The 24,661-nt window shown below is 41.0% G+C and overlaps 2 protein-coding genes and 1 long non-coding RNA gene across 7 annotated transcripts in view; all 3 read right to left on the reverse strand.

Annotated features, from left to right (window-relative positions):
- The window catches only part of fam3c (FAM3 metabolism regulating signaling molecule C), a 37,679-nt gene extending 30,412 nt beyond the window's left edge, over window positions 1-7,267 (reverse strand). Inside the window, exons 1-10 of one of the 5 annotated variants that reach the window (XM_020092500.2) lie at window positions 7,139-7,256; window positions 6,617-6,664; window positions 5,700-5,804; window positions 4,580-4,606; window positions 4,116-4,245; window positions 3,123-3,181; window positions 2,643-2,693; window positions 2,483-2,567; window positions 2,265-2,391; window positions 187-883 (exon numbers count right to left, since the gene is read on the reverse strand). In XM_020092500.2, the coding sequence (XP_019948059.1) occupies window positions 794-883; window positions 2,265-2,391; window positions 2,483-2,567; window positions 2,643-2,693; window positions 3,123-3,181; window positions 4,116-4,245; window positions 4,580-4,606; window positions 5,700-5,804; window positions 6,617-6,632 (690 nt within the window). In that variant the 5' untranslated portion in view covers window positions 6,633-6,664; window positions 7,139-7,256 and the 3' untranslated portion in view covers window positions 187-793. Of the gene's footprint in view, window positions 1-186; window positions 884-2,264; window positions 2,392-2,482; window positions 2,568-2,642; window positions 2,694-3,122; window positions 3,182-4,115; window positions 4,246-4,579; window positions 4,607-5,699; window positions 5,805-6,616; window positions 6,665-6,863 lie in introns of those variants that run through there. The other 4 variants (XM_069519492.1, XM_069519493.1, XM_069519494.1 and 1 more) reach the window with 4 other exon arrangements.
- Window positions 7,268-8,321: 1,054 nt separating this feature from the next.
- Window positions 8,322-17,637, reverse strand: LOC109632668 (sortilin). Its single transcript, XM_020092080.2, has 21 exons — window positions 17,197-17,637; window positions 16,741-16,803; window positions 16,344-16,420; window positions 16,153-16,249; window positions 15,301-15,468; window positions 15,021-15,094; window positions 14,536-14,582; window positions 14,171-14,307; window positions 13,697-13,780; window positions 13,106-13,166; window positions 11,857-12,009; window positions 11,348-11,445; window positions 11,163-11,262; window positions 10,695-10,869; window positions 10,420-10,613; window positions 9,868-10,060; window positions 9,496-9,612; window positions 9,279-9,423; window positions 9,085-9,191; window positions 8,884-9,001; window positions 8,322-8,648 (listed from the first exon to the last, which is right to left on the reverse strand). The coding sequence occupies exons 1-21, from the start codon at window positions 17,452-17,454 to the stop codon at window positions 8,634-8,636; spliced, it is 2,481 nt and encodes an 826-aa protein (XP_019947639.1). The 5' UTR covers window positions 17,455-17,637; the 3' UTR covers window positions 8,322-8,633.
- A 1,244-nt stretch (window positions 17,638-18,881) lies between these two features.
- On the reverse strand, window positions 18,882-22,187 carry LOC109632669 (uncharacterized). The gene is made up of 3 exons (XR_011240097.1): window positions 22,033-22,187; window positions 20,713-21,984; window positions 18,882-19,489 (listed from the first exon to the last, which is right to left on the reverse strand). It is a non-coding gene; the product is annotated as an uncharacterized lncRNA (long non-coding RNA).
- Window positions 22,188-24,661: the final 2,474 nt, after the last annotated feature.

Here is a 24,661-nt window from a genome sequence, read left to right on the forward strand (position 1 = left end):
AGTTATTATTTTCCAGCTCGTTTTTTAAATTTAACTTGTATAGCACAGAAAGTATATATTTTAGATAAAGACAATCTCAGTTGAGTTTTCATTGTTTTGAGGTCTCCGCAAAAACCTATATATCAGCTCAAATGCTTAGAAATAAGTAAAAAGAATCTTTGTTAACACTAATAACAAACACACATATTAATAACAATATCATTTATTTTAAGAAATTATATTATTATTACAATGTTCATTAAATGAGGATCTGTCAAACCTGGACCCTCCTCTAAAGAAATATTTACAAATTTCACAGTGAATTTGGTGCATTTGGTTATAATATCATAACGAGAGGACGCCCCACCACCCATTCCCCCGCTCCCCCACAAAATACACATGTATAACGATAATGGGCTATCACATCCATCACGATTAACAGCAGTGCAATTACGCAACATGCTATGATGCTCAGTCTGTGGACGTTATAAATACAAAGTCTGATTGAATACAAAAATTCAAAAGGTCTGTCTAATCAGTGCTCTCTACCTAATATAGTTTAAATTACAGCGCCCCCCCACGGGAGTTTAAGTAATGGTTTCCTAGCACGAGGAGAAGTGCAAGAAGGTCAGAGGTCAGGACTATGGAGGGATGTTAAACTGCGAGGCGAAATCTGAATAAAACTTTTCATGGGCGAGGGGTGTTAAAACGAGCTCTCAGCCCCGAGACGTGTAAGCAGCTAAAAACAGTCTGGCGAGGACAGGAATGTCTGGAGGTGTGCAGGACAGAGGGCAACGTGAAATGCGGGGGTCCATCAGTCTGCTCTCTGTGGTATGCATCCTTCCATCTCCAGCACCTCAGGCCAGCCCTCAAATTTGTTGGTGTTTGCATTGTTCTTTATATGCTGAGGAGGGAAACACAACACACACTCACACTGTTGTTTTTGTTGGACACCAGATCACCTGCATTGTCTTTATAATCCAACGGATCGGATGTCCTGGTCACACAAACCCCTGGGCAGGGTGTGACGTTCTTGTGAAACGGACAGGTGAATGGGGGTTCTTACAAACAAGAGGTTTCTGTATTGTTCTGATAATAGACTATAAAAAAAAGATGTACAACATGTCTCCAGTTCCTCCCGACACTAAATACAGGTGCAGGACGTCATGTGAAACTTTGATTGTGGAATCATGAGTCAGTCTCTGCTTGGACAAACATCAGTGCGATAACAACGACTACTAAACCATCTTTAAGAAAACACGTATTGTTTGTGTACTTTGACTTTTTAGTGTGGTACATGTCCCGTCCATTGACATGGAGGAGGCAGGGTTTATGGCCTAAACTTCAGCCCGCCACCAGGGGGCAATCGAGATGATTTGGCTTCATTTTCCGGAGCTGTCACGTCATCAATCTTTATTTATTACTTCTGCCAAAGAGGTTATGATCGCGTGTCTTTATTAAACATTGCGAGATCGAGCGGTTTCAACATTTTCCTTGGTTTTTCAGAATAAATCCAGTTCTTTAAATGTGGCTTCATAAGGGGATTGTTAGGCCTTGACAGAGGTATGTGCTTACTGAGTGATCTAGTTTATAATTAGTTAAATGTATTAAGCAACCAAAAGTTATTAATCAATAAACGTGTGTGTGTGTTTGTGTGTGTGTGAGGTGATAAAAAATAAATACTGATAACAGAGGGGAACAGTGAATTTAAAGAACGATTTATGTTCCTGTTGCTTGCCCAGGCTTGAGTTCATATTGTTTCAACAAAAACACACCCGAGGAAATGTTAATGTTTATTCTTAAGACTGGCACAAAGTCCAGTGTACATATTGCCCCTGAAACCATGACAAAGTTTGATGTGTTGCACTCAAGGTTATAAAGATATAAGTTAAACGCTCTTTAAATTACCATATGCACAACGCAGATCTAACTAGAGCAGATAAAAATACTTTATATGGTTTGAGGTCGATTGAGGTAAGAATTTCAACTCATGTGAGGCCGGACGACTTGTTCCCTTCACACGTCCTGAGCGTCTGTTTGTATGGAGGATTACGCAAAAACTACAGAACCGATTTTCTTGAAATGTAAGAAAGTGTGTGATATGAGTGGATTCCATTAAGGTGGAGAGTCATGGATCTCAATAAAACACTATCAGGGATATTTAGGGGAGTGGTATCTGAGTGTGTGGACTTTGGTCCAGTTTGATTAAATCTAAGAGAGGTGTTGCTTCTTGGAGGAAGTATGCGCTCTGCTGAATATCATTCTAGTTTCCTGGGTGGTGTTACCTGCTCAAACGGACTCTTGGTTTTGATGCCTTTCCCTCCTACAAAGATCCAGTTATCGCGGAAGCCCACGTTATCAATGTCCGAGCTGCCCAGATCAGCAACTAGTTTCCTGGCTTCAACATTAAGTCTACACAACAAAGAAGACAATTATTTCACAGCCGCACGATCAATATGAAGAGATGACGAAGACAATTTGAAATTGATCACGTGAAACGTACTTGGTTGAGGTGTCATCAAATGACGCCATCATCACGATTGTCCCGTCTTCAATTTCATTCAGGAATTTAATTAAGGGAGCCACATCTACACAAGGTTACACACAGTTAACACACCATGTTTTTAAATGACAAAAAAATTTGACCTCTGAATTATACTCACCTCCTGCCCACATATCAAAATTTGCTGTCTTGATTCCCTCCCCCGTTTTCCCTGTGAAGGAAGAACACTCCATTTGAATTTAAATCCCATGCAGCAGACGTGAACTCCAGAGAATATCTGAAGACAAATTCACAACAACAGGAAAATGTCCGGAACTTTCGGGAACTGTTGACGTCATGGTAGAGCGAGCAGTTACCAGGACATGACGTATAAATTCTGCTTTGGAATCACGTGTTCATCTCATGCCTTTCCAAGTGGACATCTTCATCGCTGTAGCTTCAAAAGCTAATGATGAACATCCCCATACACATTGGGTCAACATTCTTGGCAGTGACTCACTGCTATTCAGTAAACGACCCCCTCTCTGCTCAGTGTACAGTACGCAGCGCCTCTGCTGTGACGGCAGTAAAACATCACTGCCAGTCACTGCTATATTTGCAAAGCTTACTGACTTTGAGGGTGTGAAACGGATAAGGTTACCATTAACCAGGGCGATGTTGAGTCCTCTCCCCACATTGTTCTTCACGCCGCTCATCAGTCTGCAACAAGGAGCAGAGGGACAGTAAGACCAGAGACTTCCAGTCAAGGACCAGAGAAGAGGACGTTTTAGAGTCGCGTTATGCAAAACTTTATTCAACAAAAACTAAAAAGAAAATGAATTATAACATAGTGAAACACAGTTGTAATATAAAAACTACCTTCATTTTCACACATATATAATATTTTACAGCTTAGTGACAGCAGTATAAAACGAGTGTGACAAATGTTTACTGACACTGAGACTCGAGGTTAAGTATTACAGTGGTGACAGACTTCTTTATCTCATCACCTTTATCAAACATTACAGGATGTCTTTCAATACGATAAGTGAGAAATGTTGAAACGTGTCATAAACCCTCAGCTATGAGAGCAGCTATTGTGGTTATCACTTTATTCTTTTTTGGTGTGGTGCTTCCGGCAGAGGGTAGTTTATGATTAAACTGTTCTTTTGTTTAAAAACAGTTCACAACCCAGATGTCTTTTTTATAAAAGGAGAAAGATGTAAATCTTCAATTTTCAGCTGTGGACAGTTCATTTTTTAAATTTTTACTTGATTCATTATTGGTAAATTATTGAAATAAACCTATTGAAGTCTGATCATTATCAATTAGTACTTTTCCATCTCTTTGTGTTTGAGCAGCTTCAGTATCATGAATCTTTCTGCTGAAAGATACTATTCTCTCTCTGATAATGAATATGGAATCCATGCACTTAAAATAAGCTAAGCTGTTTGTGAGTTCAGATTCTGAGGCTTCCAAGTTAAACTAAGCACCAGGCAGTCTTCAGCTAACTATCCCCACACCTCAGCAGACAGTACAAACATGTTTGTCTGGTAACACTGGCTTGCCCAATTCCTGTATCCCCACATGTCTAAACCGTGTAACAATTAAAGGTCTTTATGTTTCTGCAGGTTTTAAATCCCACTTCACTCACATTTTGTCCTCCAGGCACATTCTGGGCCCGACCACGCTGGCCGCTCCGCTCGTCATCTTGAAGGCAAAGTGTTCGGCTGGACACGACTTGGAAAGGCTGCACTTGTACCTGACTGCACCCGGCTTTGTTGCTGTGGAGAGAAAACTCCATTTACACGTCAACTAAGTGTTCGCACAATATCAGGTAACAGGTAGACCGATCACATAAGGCCGGTCCCAAAGAACACAGAACAAAGAACGCTGGCACAGCTTGTCTCTACCGAAGGGGATCTATTTGCAGCCTAAATGCCGAGAGCTAAACTCAACACACACCTTCAGCTGTGTAGTGACTTTACCTGTGTGCTCTTTATTACCAGTCAGAGATTTATAAAACAAAAATAAAAGAAGGAAGGTTAATTAAAAGAGATCAGTTACTGTGAAAAAAAAGAAATGTGAAAATATTAATAATAATTTGAGTGTACTTACAGACTTCAGTCACAGGCTGAGATCTTGCTGAAAAGCAAAAATGACATTTAAAGGTTCAGTGTGTAGAATTCAGTGACAGGTACATGTTGCAGCTGAACAGCCCCTCACCCAACCTCCCCTCCCAAACGTGTAAGAGAGCCTGTGGTAGCTTCAGTTAGCTTCTCTGTAGAGAGGACACACTCCTGAGGTAAATTTAAAGTGTTCAAATATAAATTCCAGGGTAAAGAAAACAATTTGTACAATTGAGATGAAAACACACTAGTTGAAATATCAATAGGATTATTAAAATATTCTATTTCTGCCAGTAGATCCCATTAACCTAAATCTTACACACTGGACCTTTAAGAAGAGTTTCAGAACTGTTTCTTTAAAGGAAGCTCTGAGGGAGACGTTCCTTCTCTAAGCAAATAAGATTAGGCTTTGATAAAGAAACCAATGAGCACACAGATTCCATTTCTGCCTGGAAAAACCAACTGACCGAGTCTGATTCTACAGAAGTGTATATTGGCAGTGTGTGTGTGTTTGTGTGTGTGAGCAGGAAAGAAAGAGCAGAGTCTTTAAGCTTCCTGCGGCATTAATATTAAACAGGATTTAATTCAATCACTCCATATTAATAAAAATACAAAAAAACAGTCGGTAGATATTGCGGAAGTGGTCGCAAATAAATAAACGTATGTGAAACACTGAGAAATGTAAAAATTACTTTTGAAACTGCAGCCATAGAGAGGACGTCAGCTCTAACGTGAGTTCACACAGCTAAAAGAAAGTGGCCACACGAGTCTCAGACCACCTCAGTGCTTCCTGGGTGCATTCCCATACTGAGAGTTGTGATTAGTTCTCTCAGGACAGATGTTAGTATCAGGTATTAACAGGGTGAAGGTTTCACTTGGTTTAACGGTTGAATACTCAGTTTCCTGAGCAATCTAATCATCTTGGACGTGTTTCTTAGTGTAACTATGCCCTTTGCTGCTGGAACACAGCAAGTTCCCTCTCAGTGGAACTTTAAGTGAATCTCTTTGCTGGTCTTATAGATAAACATACCGGCTAAAGTGCAACAACAAGGAGGTGTTATGTTTCGTTCCTCATTGAGGAGTTTGAATGTGAGAGAAGTGAAACTCACACATCATGCTGCCCAGATTAAACTCCATGTTCATCTCGAACAGCTGAAAAGTCAGGAAGACAGCCAAGAGGAAGGCGGAGACGAGCGCCGCTAGCTTCAAAATACCTGCAGAAGACAGAGACACAGTGGAGGGACACAGAGAGGAAGGCTGAGCTGTTGATCGGCGCTGATCGTGATATTTCAAACACCACACAGAGGCTCACTTTTACCACAGCAGGATCACAACTGTCAACGAACATTCACCGTATGGAAAAACTGCTCTTTTCCTCAATCTCAAGCTGCTTTCAGACGTGACCTCTCTGCCTGGTCCCCCGAGTATAAAGTCTGCAGAAAGTCTGGGGAGGGTTGATGAGGTTTATAACACGCAACACCATCATCACCCAGGACCTGAGGCGTGAGCTGACAATCAGCGGCCTCACCAACAGAGACTGTACTTCCTGCGGCCGGTAAAGAAGTTTAAGCCAAAGCTTATGATGGTCAACTTATCCACTCACTGTGGAGACGGAGGGGCGGGCGAAGTGTTTGAGTCCCCTAAACCAAAGGAGAGTCAGGGGTAAAGAGCGTGATCACAGAGGACACACGTGAAACACGATGTCAGTGACGTCGTTTCCAGACGAATTTGAATGTTTGCGTTTAAAGACACTTGCACGACACCACAGATGTTTCTATGTTTAATACTTCATTTGAATTGGATTTGGCTGCAACTGTGTTTACCCCTGAAACTCCAGAAGTGTTTTGTGGACTCAAACACTTTCACCCACCCCTCCATCCATCCATCCCTCCCTCCATTCATCACTCCATCACAGTGGTGAGGGGACAATTGGGTGAACTAGCTCCTCTTCGTTTCCTCTTGGTTTTGATCTGAAAATACCAACAACCAGAAAGTTGCGGTTCTATTCGGGGACTCACTCACTCACCTCCAGCCCGGACCATCTTCACTCGTGTCCAGCCACAGGTACAACAACCTGCGGGGGGGAGAGGGGGAGAGAGAGAGGGAGGGAGAGAGAGAGAGAGAGAGAGGGAGAGAGAGAGGTTGTGAAGTGGTGACGGGTCTCAAACAGCTGGAGGTTAGCTGACGTCACGTGCTAACAGCAGAAATAACATTGCGACGAGCACGAGACTAAAAACATTTCAAACTTTAACGCAACAAACGGATTCTCTGACCCGAGGAGGCGGCGGAGGAGGAGGCGGCGGAGGAGGAGGAGGACGGGTGGCGGCGACACGCGAAGCTAACCAGCGGGAGCGAGGTGACCGGGTGGTGACCGGGAGTTAGCTCGGATGCTACGCCGAGTCGTAACTTCCTCGCCGCGGGTGGAAACTCTACTTCCCGGTGAGAGAGCGCGTGTTTGCAGCGACGACACCGTTGTTGTTTAACGATGCAAGTGTAAAAAACAACAACAACAACAACAACCACCGTGTGCTTGGATTCCGCAGCTCACCGGTTCTCTCGGTAAACACGGTGCTCCACGAGCGGCTCGCGCTCCGTGTCCGCTCCCACTCCGACTGAGGACGAGCAGAGCTGCAGGGAGGGCGAGAGGCTCCACTCTGACCGATATACCAGCGACTGACGCTGCGAACCGACAAGCCGGTGACTGACAAGAGGATTCAAATAGTTCAAAATGAAATATGTAGTAAGATCTTCGTCACTATGAAATAATCAAATCAATACATTCACTGATTATTTATCTTTTGATATGTTTTCAAAGTCATATTTATTTTCATATTTCATTCAATTTAATTTTTTTTTTACAAATCTCTGAATTCAATTTAATAAGCAAGTGATAAAGATGGTGTTAAAATACTGAATCAATATGACACTCGTAAAATATAATTAAAAGACTACATTTATTAAAAAAATAACACATATAGTAAATCGTGTTTGTCAAACATCGTCGCAAATATAAAATAATGAAATCACTAGATAATACATTATTTTATTTATTTATGTGCGTCATCCTCTAACTATAGAGAAAGAAGAATCATAGAAAAAGTGCTGCCTATAGGCTAAAACAATAATCCCATGATCATCACTTCTAAATATAAAAATATCTCAAGAATGAAGTCATTTGTAAATACATGACATCTTCGTGATGGTTATCCTACTGAGATAAAGTGTTTAAATATTTCTATTTCTGATATTTTAGTACATGTTCAGTCTGCGTCAAATACCTTCCTTGCATGAATACATATCATTTGATTTTGTTGTTGTTCTATTCGTGCAAGTAGACATTATGATGGTTGTCAGATATTTACATGTAGTTACATTGATATCATTATGTTTAAATAGATAAATGCAGAGACACAGAAATAAATAAATATAGAAATACAAAATAGCCCCTTTCCATCACAAAAGTATATTAATTTAGTTATGTATTTAATTATTCATGTATGTATTTATTTGTACTATTTTCCCATCTAATAAGTCTAATAAGTCGCAGCAATTGCACGAGTGAGTATCCTGTTACTAAACTATCTTTGCTTCTGTCCCGCCAACTTCCTGCTCTTTCTTCTTCTCTGCTCCGTTTTATACAGACGGGGCAGGTTCATGCTTTAACAGCGCCACCTGCTGGACACAAAGCTGTGAAGCCAACTGTGACACTGTCAAAGAGGACGAACACTCAATAACATGCAATCATTTATTTTTCACAAATGCAAATTTTATGGATGGCCATGTTTTGTTTTCACATTTTGGCAGACATAAAAAGGTGGTGCAAAACAGAGTGACATAAAAAAATACTGTACATTATAAAGTAAGCAAAGTAAAGCAATGAAATGAAGTGAGCTCAATATCAATAAATTAATACATTTAACAATGTCATGCTTGTCATTAAAAGTCGCTCCCTGCCAAACATGAGGCGTTAGTCCAACACAATGCAGTCGACAGTCTTTTTCAGCACAGCTGGTTTCCATTGTGGATATCTCCGTTAAATTGTGTCATTGGATAAGATCCTGTCAAGATAAGAGACAAAGGTATAAGTGTGTTTGAGAAGAACCACACAATCTAAAATGGATTTTAATCTGGAAACATCAAGTGATAATGACACTCCACCATCTCTCTCCACATTGCATGTCTGTGAGGCCTTTGTGTGTGTGTGGTTGTGTTTCATGGATTAAAATGTAAAAAATGAGTGTAAAAAGAATTTCCCCTGCAGGGATTAATAAAGAATCTCTTCTCTGCGCTTACATCATCTGAGTCATGTTGGCAGACGGTGCCATTGCTGCTGGTGGCGCTTTCAAGATCAGGAGTAACGCAGTTCTCTTCATCCTGGAGCTGGAGGTTGGAGAAGCGATACACGGGTGTCCTGCAGAGGGAGACAGGAAACCACAACAAAGAAGTGTAGGTACCGCAAGTGTGAGTGTGTGAGTTTGTTTGTGTGTAACTCACCTGGTCCTATAAACCACTCGCTTGACAGTAAGTAGAGCGGAAGCGACAGCCACCAGGACGATGACCCCTGCCCCTGCACACACCAGGATCAACACCAACCTCTCTCGCTGCAAAAACATGCGACACATGTTAGATTCATAAAAAACTGGAGAGGGCACTGCATCTGAGGCAAACTGCACAACGAATCTACACACCGGTGTGTCGAAGACTGGGCCCGGAGGCTCCAACTTGACAGGTGGGCTGGGGCTGGGTTTAACGCCGCAGGGTCTGATGACTGTTTGCACGGCGAGCTGAGGAGTGAACCCACCCTCGCACTTGTTGCTCGGGACCTTACGATACCTGCGAACAGGAGTGTGTGAGCATGTGTAGAGGAGGAGTGTGTGTTCATTTTATAAAACGAGGGATTATTACCTGGTCGTCAGCAGCTCATCCTCCTCTCCGCTCAAACAGATCTCCAAAGTTTTATTCGCAGCATCGCGTTGTCGCACACACTCGGAAGTATTCGGGTGATGGTAGTAGCCGTAGTCACTGTAACAGACAGAGGGTGTAATATTCTCCAAGCTGTCTTAAGCTGCTTTCAGACATGCAGTGAACTCCAGAGAACATCCGGACATTCTCAGGAAGGGCTCTATGTGAGAAAGCGAGTGAGAGTGTCCGGACTTTCTGCAGTGGCCAAAACACGTCTCCAGACAAGTTTGTTTGATGGATTTTGAAATCTGGGCTCATGGGTGGGGCCACATTCTGAAAATGTTTCTTCCTCCAATCACTGAAAACATGTCTTACCATAAGTAGTCATCTCTGGTGCACAGACAGGGGCTCTGCTTCTTCCTCACTACAAAGCGTTTCCCGTTTCTGCACACAGATTGTTTCTTTAGCCTCCGGTACGTCTCCTTGACCCCCAGGACGCAGCCTCTTCTCTCCGAGGCCCCGCCCCCTGCAGAATGAGCAAGCCACTCTTCATAGTCCTGATCGTTACCTGAGGAAACAGATGACGAGCAATTCTAATAATACGACTGATGGATGCAATTTCTATGATTAATTTCAGCCCCACTCAGGGGAAAGTCAATTTGCAGTTACATCACATGAATTACAGAGAAATGCAGAATTACAACATGAGCAGAAAAGCAAACAGTTTAATAAGAAGTGGTTTCACACTCAGCATGTGTCACAGCAGGTCGGAGCTAAAGTATGCAATAGAAATGAAAAAAAGAGGAAGCAAGTTTCTTAGGTTTTGGAAAGTCCCAGGTTTATGTAACAGAGTGAATCTGCTGCCAGGTTCTACCTCCCCCACCCTGATAGATAAGGACACAAATGGAATTTAAACACTTGACTCACACTGTCTGGTAATGAGGCTCTGGAAGTCAATGGTGACAGCCACCCACATGGGCTGGCCGTCGTCCTCGGGCCGGAAGCCCCACACGCTGACATTCATGGCTTTGGTTCCCGGCTCGGATGCCAGGCCTGCGAAGAAGAAGGGCTGCTCCGTGAAGTTGTACGACCTCCAGCACTGGCCCTCGTCCGTGGAGAACCTGGAGACCACGAATAATATAACTGCACCTCTCTCTGCTACTCATTGACAAATAATGCATGACGTTAAAAACGATCAGTACTTGATTGTCTTGACTTGTCCTTCGCGCTGGGCCTCCACGGCCACAATGAGACCCCCAGAGTCCAGTATGCTGTAGTGGTGAGGGCCCCTCAGCGTCCCCCTCCAGTTGTAACCCCCGTCTGAGGAAACAAACACATCCGGATGCTGCGACGATGACAGAGAATCACCCACAGTGCCTGAAGACGAGAGGACAGTTCATCTTTTAATCATCGTCACGTCAGACTTACAAGTCATCACTGAGTCATTTAAAGCAACACTATGTAACCTTTGCTGAGCAACAGTATCTGAAGGATTAGTGCTTGCCAGGAAGAGAGAATCAATTATTCTCCTGATTCCAAGTCAGTGAAGCAACAAACTAATTTAGAAGCTGCTGTTTTCAGGATACAAAAGCTGCATAGTGTTGCTTTAAAGCTGAGAAATTTGAGTTTTGACTGAATAACAAGAGTTGTGTTAGTTGCAGTTAAATTACCATGAGCGATGACCAGACCAATGGCCGTTGGCTCCGACAGAGCGAGCATGGGAACTATCCGGTTGTTCCGACTGTGTTCTCCGTGAATATGCAGGTTGCACTGATGAAACACACGCATACGTATACAAATGTTTTAGTCAGTGATCATTGATTCATTTGAAGCCCACGCACTGCACGTCACGTACTTTCTTAATTTGCTCGCTACAGTCCACGTTCTCAGGTTTGTTGAGTTGTCGCCAAGTCCCTCCTCTGTCGAAGGAAATGACAGATCGTATACGCCCATCTGCAACAAAACACAGCGGGGGAATGCATGGATGAGTGATTTCTTTCCTTTCCAAAACGTAGCATAGTTTATCATTCCCAATAAAATATTACAAAAATGATAAATAAATAAACATAAAAGAAAAAACACTTAGGGTGGAGTGTACAGCGCTAAATGAGTCTGATTTGTCAAGTGTTTTATTTACACCTAATCCCTAAACTGTAGCCTGCAGTAATGTTCGAAACTTCTGGGGCATTTTCTGGGAGATTAATATAATCTTATTAAAAGTGGTATACATTATGTCAGCGTCTACTACAGTAAAGCCCATGATGTAATAAACTGTGATTGTCCTTTAAGATTTAACAAAAAAAATAGCTAGTGTGCCGATGTATGAGTGTAAATCCCGATGACAGAAAGAGATGGACGGCCCACCCTCGTCTAGTTTGTTGGTGAGGTACACTCCTCTCAGTGAGGTGATGTTGGTGAAATCGCTCTTCCTCTGGCCGTCAAACAGGTGGCGCTCCAAGGACTTGGAGAATAAAATGCCGCGGTCGTCCGACGTGTACATGGTCCCAAAGTAGGTGTCTAGAGCAAAAAAGATTTTTATTTGTCATGTTTCTTTTTTTATAGACTTTTAAAATGTCTTAAGTACCCTTTTACAGGGCCACAAATCATGAATGAACAAAAGAGTAATTTGTAACATAATAATTATATTAGCTTATAATGCAGCTGACTGACATCATTCAAAGACATTTCTGACAAACCACATGTTATCCTTGTAGAAACAGGATGTGGTTACTCTTGTTAGAGAAACAACATGTTTCCTTTGACCTTTCATCCACTAAGAATGTTTTACTGACATTCCATCAGATTTCTATTCCAGAGTAAACCAACACACTGGCACCAGATGTGAAACAATAAGAGCTGGAGGTGATGCAGCTTCAAAATAAATAATAGTCCTTTGTTGGCAGCGATGTTTCAATGTGAACGCAGTGATAATCAAAATGATGCTAAACCTGAATGTGCAGCACCTGGTGTCAGCAGCTGACACCAACGTTTCACACTGTCACCATCAATCATATTTGAACTGGGGGAGGGACAAGCTCAGCTGAGGAGGCTGATGGATGTGGTTTACTTTTTCGAGTGTGTGCGTGCATGTGTGCTTGTGTGACACCCTGATCCCAAGATATGTTTGTCAGCTTTTGCAGTGTAACCTAAATCTGCAGCCAACAAAAGATAAAGCAGTTGATCTGCTCCCATATCTCCCCTATTTATCTCAGCTGCACAAAAGTCCCTGTCACCACAGCAAACAAACTGGAGCACTAATTCAATTAATACAAATAATAATAATAATAATCTAATTGAATGAAAGAAGAAGGACTGAATGAGAAGGAGAAGGAGAGCAGGAGGGAGGAAGGAGAGACAGAAAAAGGAACAAAAGGTCGGGCGGCTGGACTCACATGCACAAACACACTCTGTGGAATGATTTGTCAGCAACACCAGGACCTTGTGAAACCAGTCCTGTCTTTACCGTTGAGCTTTTCCATGACAACAAAAGGGGCTGTAACTTGTGTTGGGCTGTGCTCTAGGCGTGGGCAGGTTTACGTGCATGTGTAAAGCGTGTGTTTGAGGGGGTTGATGACAAAGGGGATTAAATGTGCGTGTGTGTTTTCTCCTTTACCTCCTGGGTTGTCCACATGCATGAAGAGCATATCCACATCTCCGTCCAGGATGGAGTAGAACTGCAAACACGAAGACACGATGCACGTGTGGGTGAGAGAACTCGGATTTGCGATTACAAAAAAAATAACAACTTTGTGATGACTAATTTACTCTTCATCATAAACCGTGTCTAATCATCGTGAGAGAGAGTGTATGTTTGTGCTGTCAACAAGATGCGGTGGGTGTGTTACTGTGTGTAACTGTGTGTGGGTTTTGCCAGAGCACATCTGTTTCTTTGGTGTTGCAAAGGTTGCCACAGATGTTTTGTCTATCAGTGAAATAAACTCTATCTTAATATTAACTATATTAATGATCTGTGTATTTCAAATGGTAGAATATTTCTTTCATACTAGAACATACATGAGATTTTGTTTGAAAGTTGTCAAATGTTAAATGTTGTTTAAACACAAGTAGCTGTAACTTTGTAGAATTATCTGACCAATAAATGAGTTAACACAATTATTAAGTTTTCGTAACCTGACAGCTGCAGTGCTCTGTCCCACAGACACAATCCAGGCAGAGCAAAGTTTGAGAGTATTTCATTTCTCACCTGCTCGGTGGAAGCAGAAGGCAGAAGTGCTCGACTGAAGGTATCTCCTTGGTCTGATGAGAAGTACATGACACGAGGGGATCTCTGCCAGCAGAATAATACATCACTGTAAATACACTCGCTTAAAGAACAGAGTGACGAGTGTAATATCAGTAGAATGTGAATAAAGTTTCCACGCCCTCCAAACATCCAGAAATAAAACCAAAATCTGATAAAAGCATCAAATAACTAGTTGGAAGCCACCTCAGAGGAAAAATGAACACTTCAAGATCCATTAGTGTGATAAGAACTACACAAAAAGACTTATTTGGTTGATCCATGTCCCACACTTAACATGGAGGAGGTGAGGTTTATGACCTATACTGCATCCAGCCACCAGGGTGCAATCGAAATGCTTTGGCTTCACTTTTGTCATCTTTATCTCCAGTGTATAGTCCGTGCCTTAAGAGGGCTCATTTGCATGTCGTCTCTTACCGAATCCTCCATCACAGAGAAGAAGAGAAAAGCTCCGATGTAGCCAAAACTGAAGACGTCCTCGTGGATGGTGGTGAAGGTCTCCCCCAGATCCTTTGTCCTCTTCAGCACTAAGTCTCCCTGATCTTCTGCCTCGACTACAGCGACAAGAAGAAAACTTGATGATGAGAATATGACGCCTTTAGCCCCTTTAATGGGGACAATTCAGAGTTAAACACATCTGATAACAACCATTAAATGACGTTTAGTTTTCTTATTAGATCATATTAACATCTATTTCATATAATATACTACCTGAAATAGGTCTCACATGATGAACACTGTTTCTTGATAGAACAAAACACTTGGTTTTCATAGTTTCTTACTTGTGTCGACTCGAGTGCAACTGAAGAACAAGTTCACACCAGCTCCCCTGAAGAAAAGAAGTTTGGGTTTAATATAGAAATATTTCAGGAACACAGAATGTTTCACATATCGCATCACTTCCTTCAATTAAATTAATTCAAAATGTACCGAATATTCAAGGACATTTGCCAATTCTGTTTAAACCCTGGCCTACATCAAATTTTAACTTTATTGTCACTAAACAGGTTAAAAATAGTCAGACAATGAAATGGAGTTCAGCATCAAAACAGGTGCAGAATGCAGTGAAGTGCAATGTATACATGGGTAAAGATATATAAATACATTAATAAATAACAGTGATGGGTGTATATACTGGATATATATCATGTGCAGCAGATATACGAGGCAGTATTGCTGCAGATATGTGTAAGTATAAATAATGCGTGAGTATACACCGAACATTTTTCTTCAGACACACAGGGATTTGTGTCTTGTTTCTTCTCACCATGAGAAAGAATGCACTCCATCATGAACTTTTGTCCACTTGGCACCAAAGTCCAGCGAAAGCCACAGTCCGCCCTGCGTGTCAGAAAGGAACAGAGGGGTGTTTACCTTCGATTTAAGGCGTGTGTGCTTGATGTGTGAGTGTGTGTGTGTGTATGTGTGTGTGTGTGTGTGTGTGTGTGTTACACATGCAGTAAAGTGTGGCTTTTTGTGAGCACAAGTTTATTGATCAATGCAGAGGGAAGAGAACCACAGAGCGAATTTGAATATGCTTGACTCACGTCGATACTGAGGGCCACGAGGTAATCAGGGTTGAGGAAGTGGTACGTGATTGGCTGAGCCAAGTGGAAGGGCAGCTGGATGAACTTGAAGGTCGCTCCAGCATCTGTGGAGGTGAAGATGATCCCTCCTGGGTTGTCCAACACCGGTGTGTCTGCGGTCAAAATCACCTGTGGATTAAAAGCAGAAAGCAGAAAAATACAATTAAATTAAAATTAGAATTAAAAGCAGGTCTGAGGAAAGTTGGCAGAGTTACTGAAGACAAAATGTTGAAATGTAAACAGAATAAAATGAGATTGTTTGACACAAGTCTTGAATTTTTTTGTTTTGGGGAAAGAAAATAAATAAAGAACATATCTGTAGACAATTGCAACTAATTTCTTTTTTAAACCAGTGGAGTCGCCCTCTGCTGGTCATTTGAGAATAACATGTTTCAGACACTTTCACATTGGCTTCACTTTCTAAACCCGGAGTCTACGTCCATTTTGACATACAGCATCACAACGTTTTCACAAACCAGTGTTATGGCGATGGCGAAAATGTACAAATAGCGCCTTCACATTTTCATTTCATGCTGCTGTTACAGTCGCACAAGTGTTTGCTTGTCGATGCATTTCTGTGGTTGTTCTGTTTTTGAACGTGTCAGCCACCACAACAGCACACGAGCATAACTGGTTTGAAAGTTAAAAGGTGGCACAAGCTGAGTGGACGGCAAAATGTGAGATGTCCTCACAGTTTTCTGAGGCAAACACACACACACACACACTTCTATCTGTGTGAAACTGTGAACAGCTACACACAGACTCACAAAAGGACGGCAGGGTGTCACAACTTATTAGAGGATGTTGACTTACGGAGCTTCCTGGTCCAACGCTGACTCCGAACTCCTCCTTTATGAACGTATTGTTGATGTGATTGGAAATGTCGTGGAAGGACTTCCCATAATCCGTACTGATGAGAGAGCAAACCAGGTCAAGTTGTTCTCATATGAGTGCTACACACATGGGATGGATGTTTTCCTGGTTTATTTCAGACGCTAGCTCACCTTCTGTAAAGTCGTGATGAGCCTCCATCTAGATAAGTGTTGATAGGAACGCTGATCGTAGACAGCACCAGGACCACCTATAGCAGTGCAGTTAAAACCTCGTCATGACAAATATCTGAACGGTGTAGATTCTCTAGTTCATGAGCATCATGAACCATTATTTCAAGTCCAGGAATGAGAAAGTCATCCTTTTAATTTGTTTATTACAAACAGAACTTTGCTATTTCTGTTCATAAATATAGTTTTCAGGAAAATAGGAATGATAAAAAAACAGATAATGTGAGAAATGTGAAGTTTCTTTTATGAAACCACACAGTGCTGCAGATATAAAGTCTGAATATTCACAGAACATTTTGAGTTTTGAGAGGATGAAGTGATGCAGTGCAAAGATACTCACTCCTGTACCATCGCCCACCCATGTGAGAATTACATAGGAGCCATCATCACCATTAAACCCAGTCTATAGGAGAACGAGAGGAAACAGACGTTATCTCTATAAAACTTTTAAAAAACAATGAATCAATCCAGATTTATTCGCAGATCTTGAAAAATTGTCTTAATAGGTCTTAAAGAATGTGAAGTGGTTGGGAACTAGATCTATACTATACTATAAATTGTTAAAATGTCATGAAATCAGTTTAATGTCCTAATTTCTTTTGGTATTTTCTAAAGAAATATATCAACATGAATGTACAGCAACAGAGAGAAACATCATTTCTTCTGACTGAAACAGGTTTGTGTGTGTTTGAAGTTCATTTAAAACTCATGACTGATTTTATTTGACTTCTTCGGTGGACATTGAACCTGCCCATTCACCAAAACCCTCCACACACCCACAGCACACCTTCCTTACCTCATGTGTGTTGTCATCCAGAACTTCGTGTTCGGCTGGGGTGAGGGGGAGCCGGCAGGAGGTGAAGACAGGACCGTGAGAAAGCTTGGCTGCGCCCGATGCACCGCTGCTCTCTCTCCTGGGGCGTGCGCGCACTTGGCCCCGGCTCCCATCCCGCTGAGGCCGGGGGAGAGTCGCCGTCCTGCCCCCGCGGCTCCTGCCCTCAGCCGCCACAAGACAGAAGCACACCGAGCCGAGGACCACCAGTCTCCAGAGCATGTCTGATGTGACACCTCGCCGATTTAAATTGATAAATAAAAGATGAGAGAACCAGTGAGATATGTTTGGCGCTTGTGGCACAGGTTGATGACCGTGCGCTCTCAAGGCAAGTGAATGTGGGAAGTGCCTGCACGGGTCATTAACATAAAAAGTGCTGAGTGAGTTGGTGCGTCCTCAGCCAACAGGTGTTTGTGCCCGCATCCAAGTGGCCTGAGCTGCAGGATTTACAGAGAGAATGTGTGGTGGAAAACGCACCTTGTGGCAACTTGTACTGACACGTTCAATAATCTCCAACATGAATAATAGCTGGAGAAGTTTGTGGATGTGTAGAGCAGCAGTGAAGAATGACTTTGTAGTGGACACAATTACACATGGGGGGGGGGGGGCGTGCCACACGATGAGCTCTGCGCTTTGACGCACGAGAATTTACTCCTCAAACCCAAAGCCCTGATAAGTTGCTCTGTGAAGTGGGCTGCCATCTATAGGCCAGGCTCCCTACATGTCTGCATAGGTCCTAAACGTCCCATAATGCAGCAGTAATGTATAAGTATAAGCTTCACCGTCTATTTATAAAATCAAAATTGGTAACTTTACTTAAATGATGACTTTACTTTGAAAAACCTTGATGATTTTGTTGGTATCAAATACTAGTAAGCAGCACATACATGTTTGTTTGTTTGTTAGCAGGATTGTGCAAAAACAACTGGACACTATGCTGAAAGGATGTGGCATGGATCAGGTAAAACCCATTTAATTTTAATGTGAAGAATTTTTTACATTTTTCTTTATTTCTCTGAGAATAGCTCATATATATTGAGGGAAAAAAATCAGTCTAATATGAGTGTGATAATTATGAGTGTGTGTAATTTGGTGCAGATCCAAATAAAAATCGCTCCTCTGCAAATTAATGTTTCTGATAGAACTGTTTGCACACCAGCGACATTCAAAGATCAACAAATCAGATAAGGATAGAAAGAACCCCTTCTCATCCCAAAAAAATGTATACAGGAGTAAAAAAAAATGCAAGAAACCTCAAGAGGAGTGACAGAGGAGGAGATTTCTCATCCTCCCTCCTCCAACTTGTGATGAAAACTTATACAGGATCAAATAGAAATTGTGCAAAAAAACCAAGACAGTGGTTTAGAGGCTGCACAGAGCATCTGTATCTCCTTGAGAAAAGGTTTCCACATAGACATATGAGTCACTATTAACAAATTAACTTGACACAACTCCATTCAACCTCGGACAAAATAAAACACATTCTTTCTTGTCTGACCCTTTGGTTAAAAGTCAAAACTCCTTGCGGGTCAAGTATTTGGAGCAAAACTCTTAAACCTTTAGTTCCCCAAAGTCACCGCTGAAAATGTATTAGACTTATTTCAGTTTTCTGGAAAACGCTGCAGAAAACTACTCATTACAATACCTCATTTTGATTCAATTCATTTTATTTAGAACAAAAATCCAAAGTACATGACCTGAAAAAACTTTTCCAAAAGAAAACAACATTATATATAATAAGATTTAGTGCAAATCATCAGTAGTGGTGTTACATTGTCATCAGACTTGAAGGGGATTAAACACAGCAGTGTTTTACCACAGATGGTGCAAAGTAGGAATAGCAGACATGCATCCATCTAAAGAAACTGTCCCGTGCACAACATTTCCAACTAATCAGACACGGCGACGTATTTTGTCAGTGATGAAACCAGTAGTTATTATCTCCTGTAGTTACTGTCTCTTGATCCATTGCTAATGTCCAACATGTCCATCCAGCAAACAGTTTTGTACGTCGAGATGTTTCCACTAGGAGCCGATTCCTTTTGTCACAGACGATCCTCTCCGCCGGTTCCGTGACGGGAGCTCTCTGTGCGTCTGGTGGTCCAGATCCAGAGTGTAATTTCGGCCCTGGATGTACATCAGGCCGCCGAAAGAGTCCACGATTTGGTAAATGACCGCAAGGACGGTCAGCGCGGTTCCAATAAAGTACAACTTCAGGACTGCTGTCACCATGGCTGCAGTGGGAGAGGACAATTGGCTGCAGGAAGAGAAAAGAAAGGTTCAGTAAATTATTGCATACTTCTGGAGATGTGTACTTAAAACTGGGGTTGGATCATTATGGACAAGAAAGCAGGAGGAGGGACATACTTTGAAAAAAACGAAAAACACAGACAACTGATGGGAGATTTTATGGGACACGCTTGCTAACTTCGGGCTATCTTCAGTGGAATCAGACAACATGCATGTGGTACAAGAATTACAAGAGTAAGAAGAATAAAGCCGGTTAGATTGTGCCTGGAGGGATATTACAATGAAGAGTTGAGACTGTGATGGTGCACACTGTACCTTCTGTCTTAATCTTTCTTTGTATACTGTATGTCTATAGTCACTGACTGTGTGGATTTCACGCGTTGTGTTTTGTCCACACGTATGGGACTGTTTTGTATTAATTTTGTGCATTTAAGGCCTGCAGAGAAAAACAATTTTACATAAAACTGCAGTCAATCATGGACCTAATTTGGCTGGAAATGCTTGAGTGGCATTTTAATTTGTTTGCCAAACCAATGCATATGGCTACGGCTAAATTATCTCCCTCTCTATGTAGCCTATCTATATTCTTATATACACTTTTTGTATATATATATATATATATATATATATATATTTAATTTCTGTGCTGAATATTTTCAATGTAATATTTGGTATCGTTCTGATCTCATATTTTCACATCTATATATATATATTGTTATTATATTGACATCTAATCTAATTTAGAAGAAAAATATAAAATGTAGCTGCTCTTCATCTTCCTAGAAAACAGCCACTGAACACCACAGTTGTTGCATGAATTACATCACCAGGTTATTGTGTTGATGAATTCCCCATAAAACAAAGTGAGAACGAACACAAAAACACATTTACATATATATATAGGAAGCTGCATTAAGTATAGTATACTAAATTGGTAAAACTAAAGTTGGTAGTTCTCTCCTTTATGGAGATTAAATCAAGTGTTTAGTTATATTCGAATCCATATCAGTTTGTAAAAAAACTTTCTTTTGTCATTTTCCAACTTTCTTTTTTTTTTTATGTATATGTTCGAAATAAACCAAAAAATGAAAGTGATCAAATAAAACAGGCACTTGAAGAGGTGAAGGTGACTGAGCAGTGAAACCAGCACAGAGAACATGGATGAAAGAAACAATACAAACACCACATGACAACACAACGACAGTTTAAAACGTGGAGCCACAAACTCACCACACACACTGAGCTGATCCTGGGTTTCTCCTTCAAACGCTTCAAACCCGGTGGAGTCGTACCGAGCAGTTTGTGTCACACGTTCGATTCCTGCGGCTGAACACCGACGATCCTCATCTCGTTTGCCTCGGTTGGATCCGTCGAGTTCCTTTAACACGCGGAGTTTCACTGGTGTACGTAACAGTGACATCACCTGAAAAACAGCAGCAGCTTCCTGCTTCTGCATACACAGACACCACCCCCAGGAAAGTTCAGTAGTTTCCACTGGATGGTTTTTTTTTTGCTCTGAACACAGCTTCGATTATGAGCCGTTGACGTCTATTTACCACGATAGGGAGTCTTGAATAAAAAAAAAAAAAGTTTACAACATATTTAAATGTGTTTTATTGAGATGGTTTTTTTCGGAATGTCAAGTATTTAGTCACAAATGAAATCAATTCAATTTCAAATTTACATTTTGACCTTGTAACATCATGGAAAGACAGTAAAAATGTTCCGTGTGTGATGCCAATTGAGTCAACGTTAGTTTGTACTGAAGAATGCAAGTGTGAACGAGTATAAGTTAAAAAGGGGAAACTAACCAAAACCCGCCAGCCATTCTTTTTTTGTGTCTGAACCTGCCCTGAGCCCGATGTTTTTTCAGCCACCTGAAGCGTAAAAGATCAAACAGATAACCTAGCCAAATATTGTTTCAAAGGTTTGGTCAGAACTTGTCCAGACCCATTGGGACCCACCAGGCTCGGGTTGGGTATCCACACTCTACTGTGGAACTCTGTAGAGAAGACAATCCAAGTAAAATCACTCATTTAAGAAACCAAAAGTGCTTATTAATCCTAAAGCAAATGTGAAAGTCTGAATTTCCCAACAATCTGACAATCGCTACAGAAGTTGTTGAGACATGTCACCTAAAACCACAAGTTAACCTCATTGTGGTGCTAGAAAGAAAGTTGAAGGTTGTTCAAAGTCTGTACTTCATTGTCTTTAGACAAGGAATGTATATGGGAAGAATTGACGGAACTTTAATTTGAAATATTTTAGTTATTTGTTGTACTTTTTAGAGACTTTGAACATCTGATGAAGAAAACTCAATATCAAGTTCTGAAAGTAAAAGTAAAATAATTTGTAATCGCCCACAGGATAAGAGGACGATTGAGATCAAGACATTGCCTTGTGTTTTCATCCCCTTGGGTAAGATCAGTGAAGGCAAGAGAAATGAAGTAATTTAGCAATAGAGGTTATTTGGCAACTTTACCATATGTTACTGACTTACAGCTAACGATTGAATAAACACTAAGGAACCTTTGCTGTATTCACACACACATTTGATCAGCTTGCTCAGACCTGTTCCTGCTCCTTGTTGAGGGATTTGTGACTTAGTCAAATGCCAAAGTGGAGATTCCAGACTTTTGGTTGGGAAAATTCCCCCATTGAGGAGAATGACCGCAGCGAATGAACTGTGCTGTTCTGTCTCATGTGATCTAACTTCCTCTGAGTCTTGGAGCAGTCTCCCCAGAGAGCCACTGACAGCTCGCTGGAGGGATAATAGCACTACACAGCAAAAGGGAAGCGTTTGCCCTTCAGGCTTTCTGCCATGAAGCCTTTGAAAGTGATTAATGCACAGAAAGGGTTGTTTCGATTTTGTCACCTGAATGTAACCAAACTGTAACTGAAAAGCTAGAAAGCCTTTTTGAGATTCTTGACAGAAAACGTCTCACTGAAGGCAAACACTAGCCATTTATGTTGTTTTCACTTTCTTTAATCAAATTTGGCATCATGACAGCTCTCGTAGCAATTCTACGGGAGTGCTTCAGTTTCAGAGAATCCAGTCTTGTGATTTCTTGAGATTAAAACAAAGCAGAGAGTTGTGTAAGCGGTCTCTAGACCAGAGCCTCGAACACATGGTCTTTACTCTGACTCACTTTTCACAGTTGGCCAAATGTCTTTTTCCCAGCATTAACTAAATGGCACACACACATCAAATCCTTTTGTTTAACATTTCACTTCCTGGATTTAGGATAGATGGCAATCACAGACAAATTAATCTTGGACTAAACTAACAAACTAATTATACATTTCTGAAAAGCTGACAAGGTTATTTGATGCATCAATCTGCAATGTCAAGATAATTTATGGTATTAATTTGTAAATTATAGTGAATTTCTGACTGACTCAGAATAAACACATGATTAACTCATTGAAATAAAATGTAGTGCACAATTTAACAGATGCAATATGTGGATTAGAAACAGATTTATTTCCTTTGTGCAAAAATCTTTGAAAAACAGAAAATTGCCCATTGGGGAAACCCCTTACTCTTATGGAGTTTGGAGCAATACATTATTACAACCACTAGATGGAAGTGTTTGACAGTTGTGGAGACCCAACTGGCTGCAGGTCTGGGGTGACGTTCTTAAATCTGAGTGAGAATAGAAGAAGTAATAATAGAATCAGTAAATATGTGGAAATATATATTTGAGCATATTTGATTCAAGGTAAAATGCTTTTAAATATAGATCGTTGTTGATAAGAGTATATTGGGAGCTGTCATGTCGACCATCTTCATATATAGTCTGTGATTGGTATTGTTTCTATTAATGTGTTTAATTAATTGAGTGAAGAAATCATTTGTGTACGGGATTGTCCTCACTGAACTATCTGATATGAGTCGCAGCTCGAGTGTGACACTGAACTTGACGGCATGTCACAACTGGAAAAGCACAGGTGTAAGTGATAACATCACAAATATCATTTAGTCGTCCTGTGCAGGCTCGCTGGTATGTGTCATATAATGTGTCGGCGTCTCCTGTTATGTGATTCAGTGTCTTGTCATAAAGAAACACAACCACATTTCCACCAGCAGTCGAAAAAATATTCTGTGTCATCTTCATTTTCACTTTTTTAAGAATTCTACAGCTCTATAGTTACTGAAATTCTTTTTAAATGATACAACAAACTTTAGTTATAGTAGATTCATGTTTAATCTAATCAGGGCAAGCCCTGGTGGGTCTCTGGGAAAATAGCGTCAGCTGCCATGTGTGGGCCTCTGTGTGCTTTGTGGTGAATGTATATGTGATGAGTACGAACACTGTGCACAGAGAATAGTAGGTGGCGGTCGCCCAACAGCACATTTTTTAGCCTGAGTAACTCAGACTGGGTTTTTACTGTCTCTGTCTTTATAAAGCTTTTCACCAGAGCCACAGAAAACAAGATGCAACTGTTCTAACAGGAAATGTTGAACTCAGGATTTCTGCAGGTTTCAACAAGTTAAATTCAAGACAGTTTTATGACTGTATTGATTAAAACTTAAGACCTTTGTCAAGTACTAGAGATAAGAAGGAATATCAGAGTCCAAGAATTACTTTAATTTAACATACCAAGTTATGTCACAAACTCCAGACAGAAGTTATGCTTTGAGTGACATTAATTCTCACCTGGGTGTTTGTAGACTCCGTTATCAGTTCCACCTTGGTCTTTTTTTTTGTTTAGAAGGAACAACAACATACAAAGATATTTCAAACTATTCACGCCACCAAAAGGTTTGTCTTAAAAAATAACTAGCAACGAATTTCAAAGTGAGTCAAATACCACAAACTTTAGCCTAGATATTTTTTTAACATGAAAATTCAGATTTTAAACTTTCAACATTTTAAGACCCCACAGAAACCCTGCAGACTGCAGCAATTACAGTAAAAATAAAACTCAATTTAAATTATACTTAAAAAGGTAAAATTGTTACACACTGTTACAAAATAAAAGTTTACAGAGCCTTGTATCTGTTGCACAATTGCTTAAATCAAGTCTTGTGCTGCTTCAGTCGTGTGACGTGAAACTATTACAACTGTACTAGATCATCTTAGAGATCTAGTACATAGGACGGTGTGTTAAATCTTATGACTCAGATTTGTTTTAGCCCTTCAATGACTGCCGACACTGCGCACATGACAGTCAT

This window comes from Paralichthys olivaceus, chromosome 23 (genome assembly GCF_024713975.1).
Source record: "Paralichthys olivaceus isolate ysfri-2021 chromosome 23, ASM2471397v2, whole genome shotgun sequence".
In the NCBI taxonomy this organism is placed as follows: domain Eukaryota; kingdom Metazoa; phylum Chordata; class Actinopteri; order Pleuronectiformes; family Paralichthyidae; genus Paralichthys; species Paralichthys olivaceus.

Bases quoted from the DNA above. Each gene is read 5' to 3' on its own strand.
- LOC109632668 (XM_020092080.2), bottom strand. From the start codon at position 17,454: ATGCTCTGGAGACTGGTGGTCCTCGGCTCGGTGTGCTTCTGTCTTGTG. The intron at 15,095-15,300 runs GTGAGTCAAGCA...TCTGACACGCAG, and splicing joins TCGTGGCCCTCAGTATCGAC to GGCGGACTGTGGCTTTCGCT. The intron at 13,167-13,696 runs GTGAGAAATGAA...TCGTGTTTGCAG, and splicing joins CTTCTGCTTCCACCGAGCAG to TTCTACTCCATCCTGGACGG.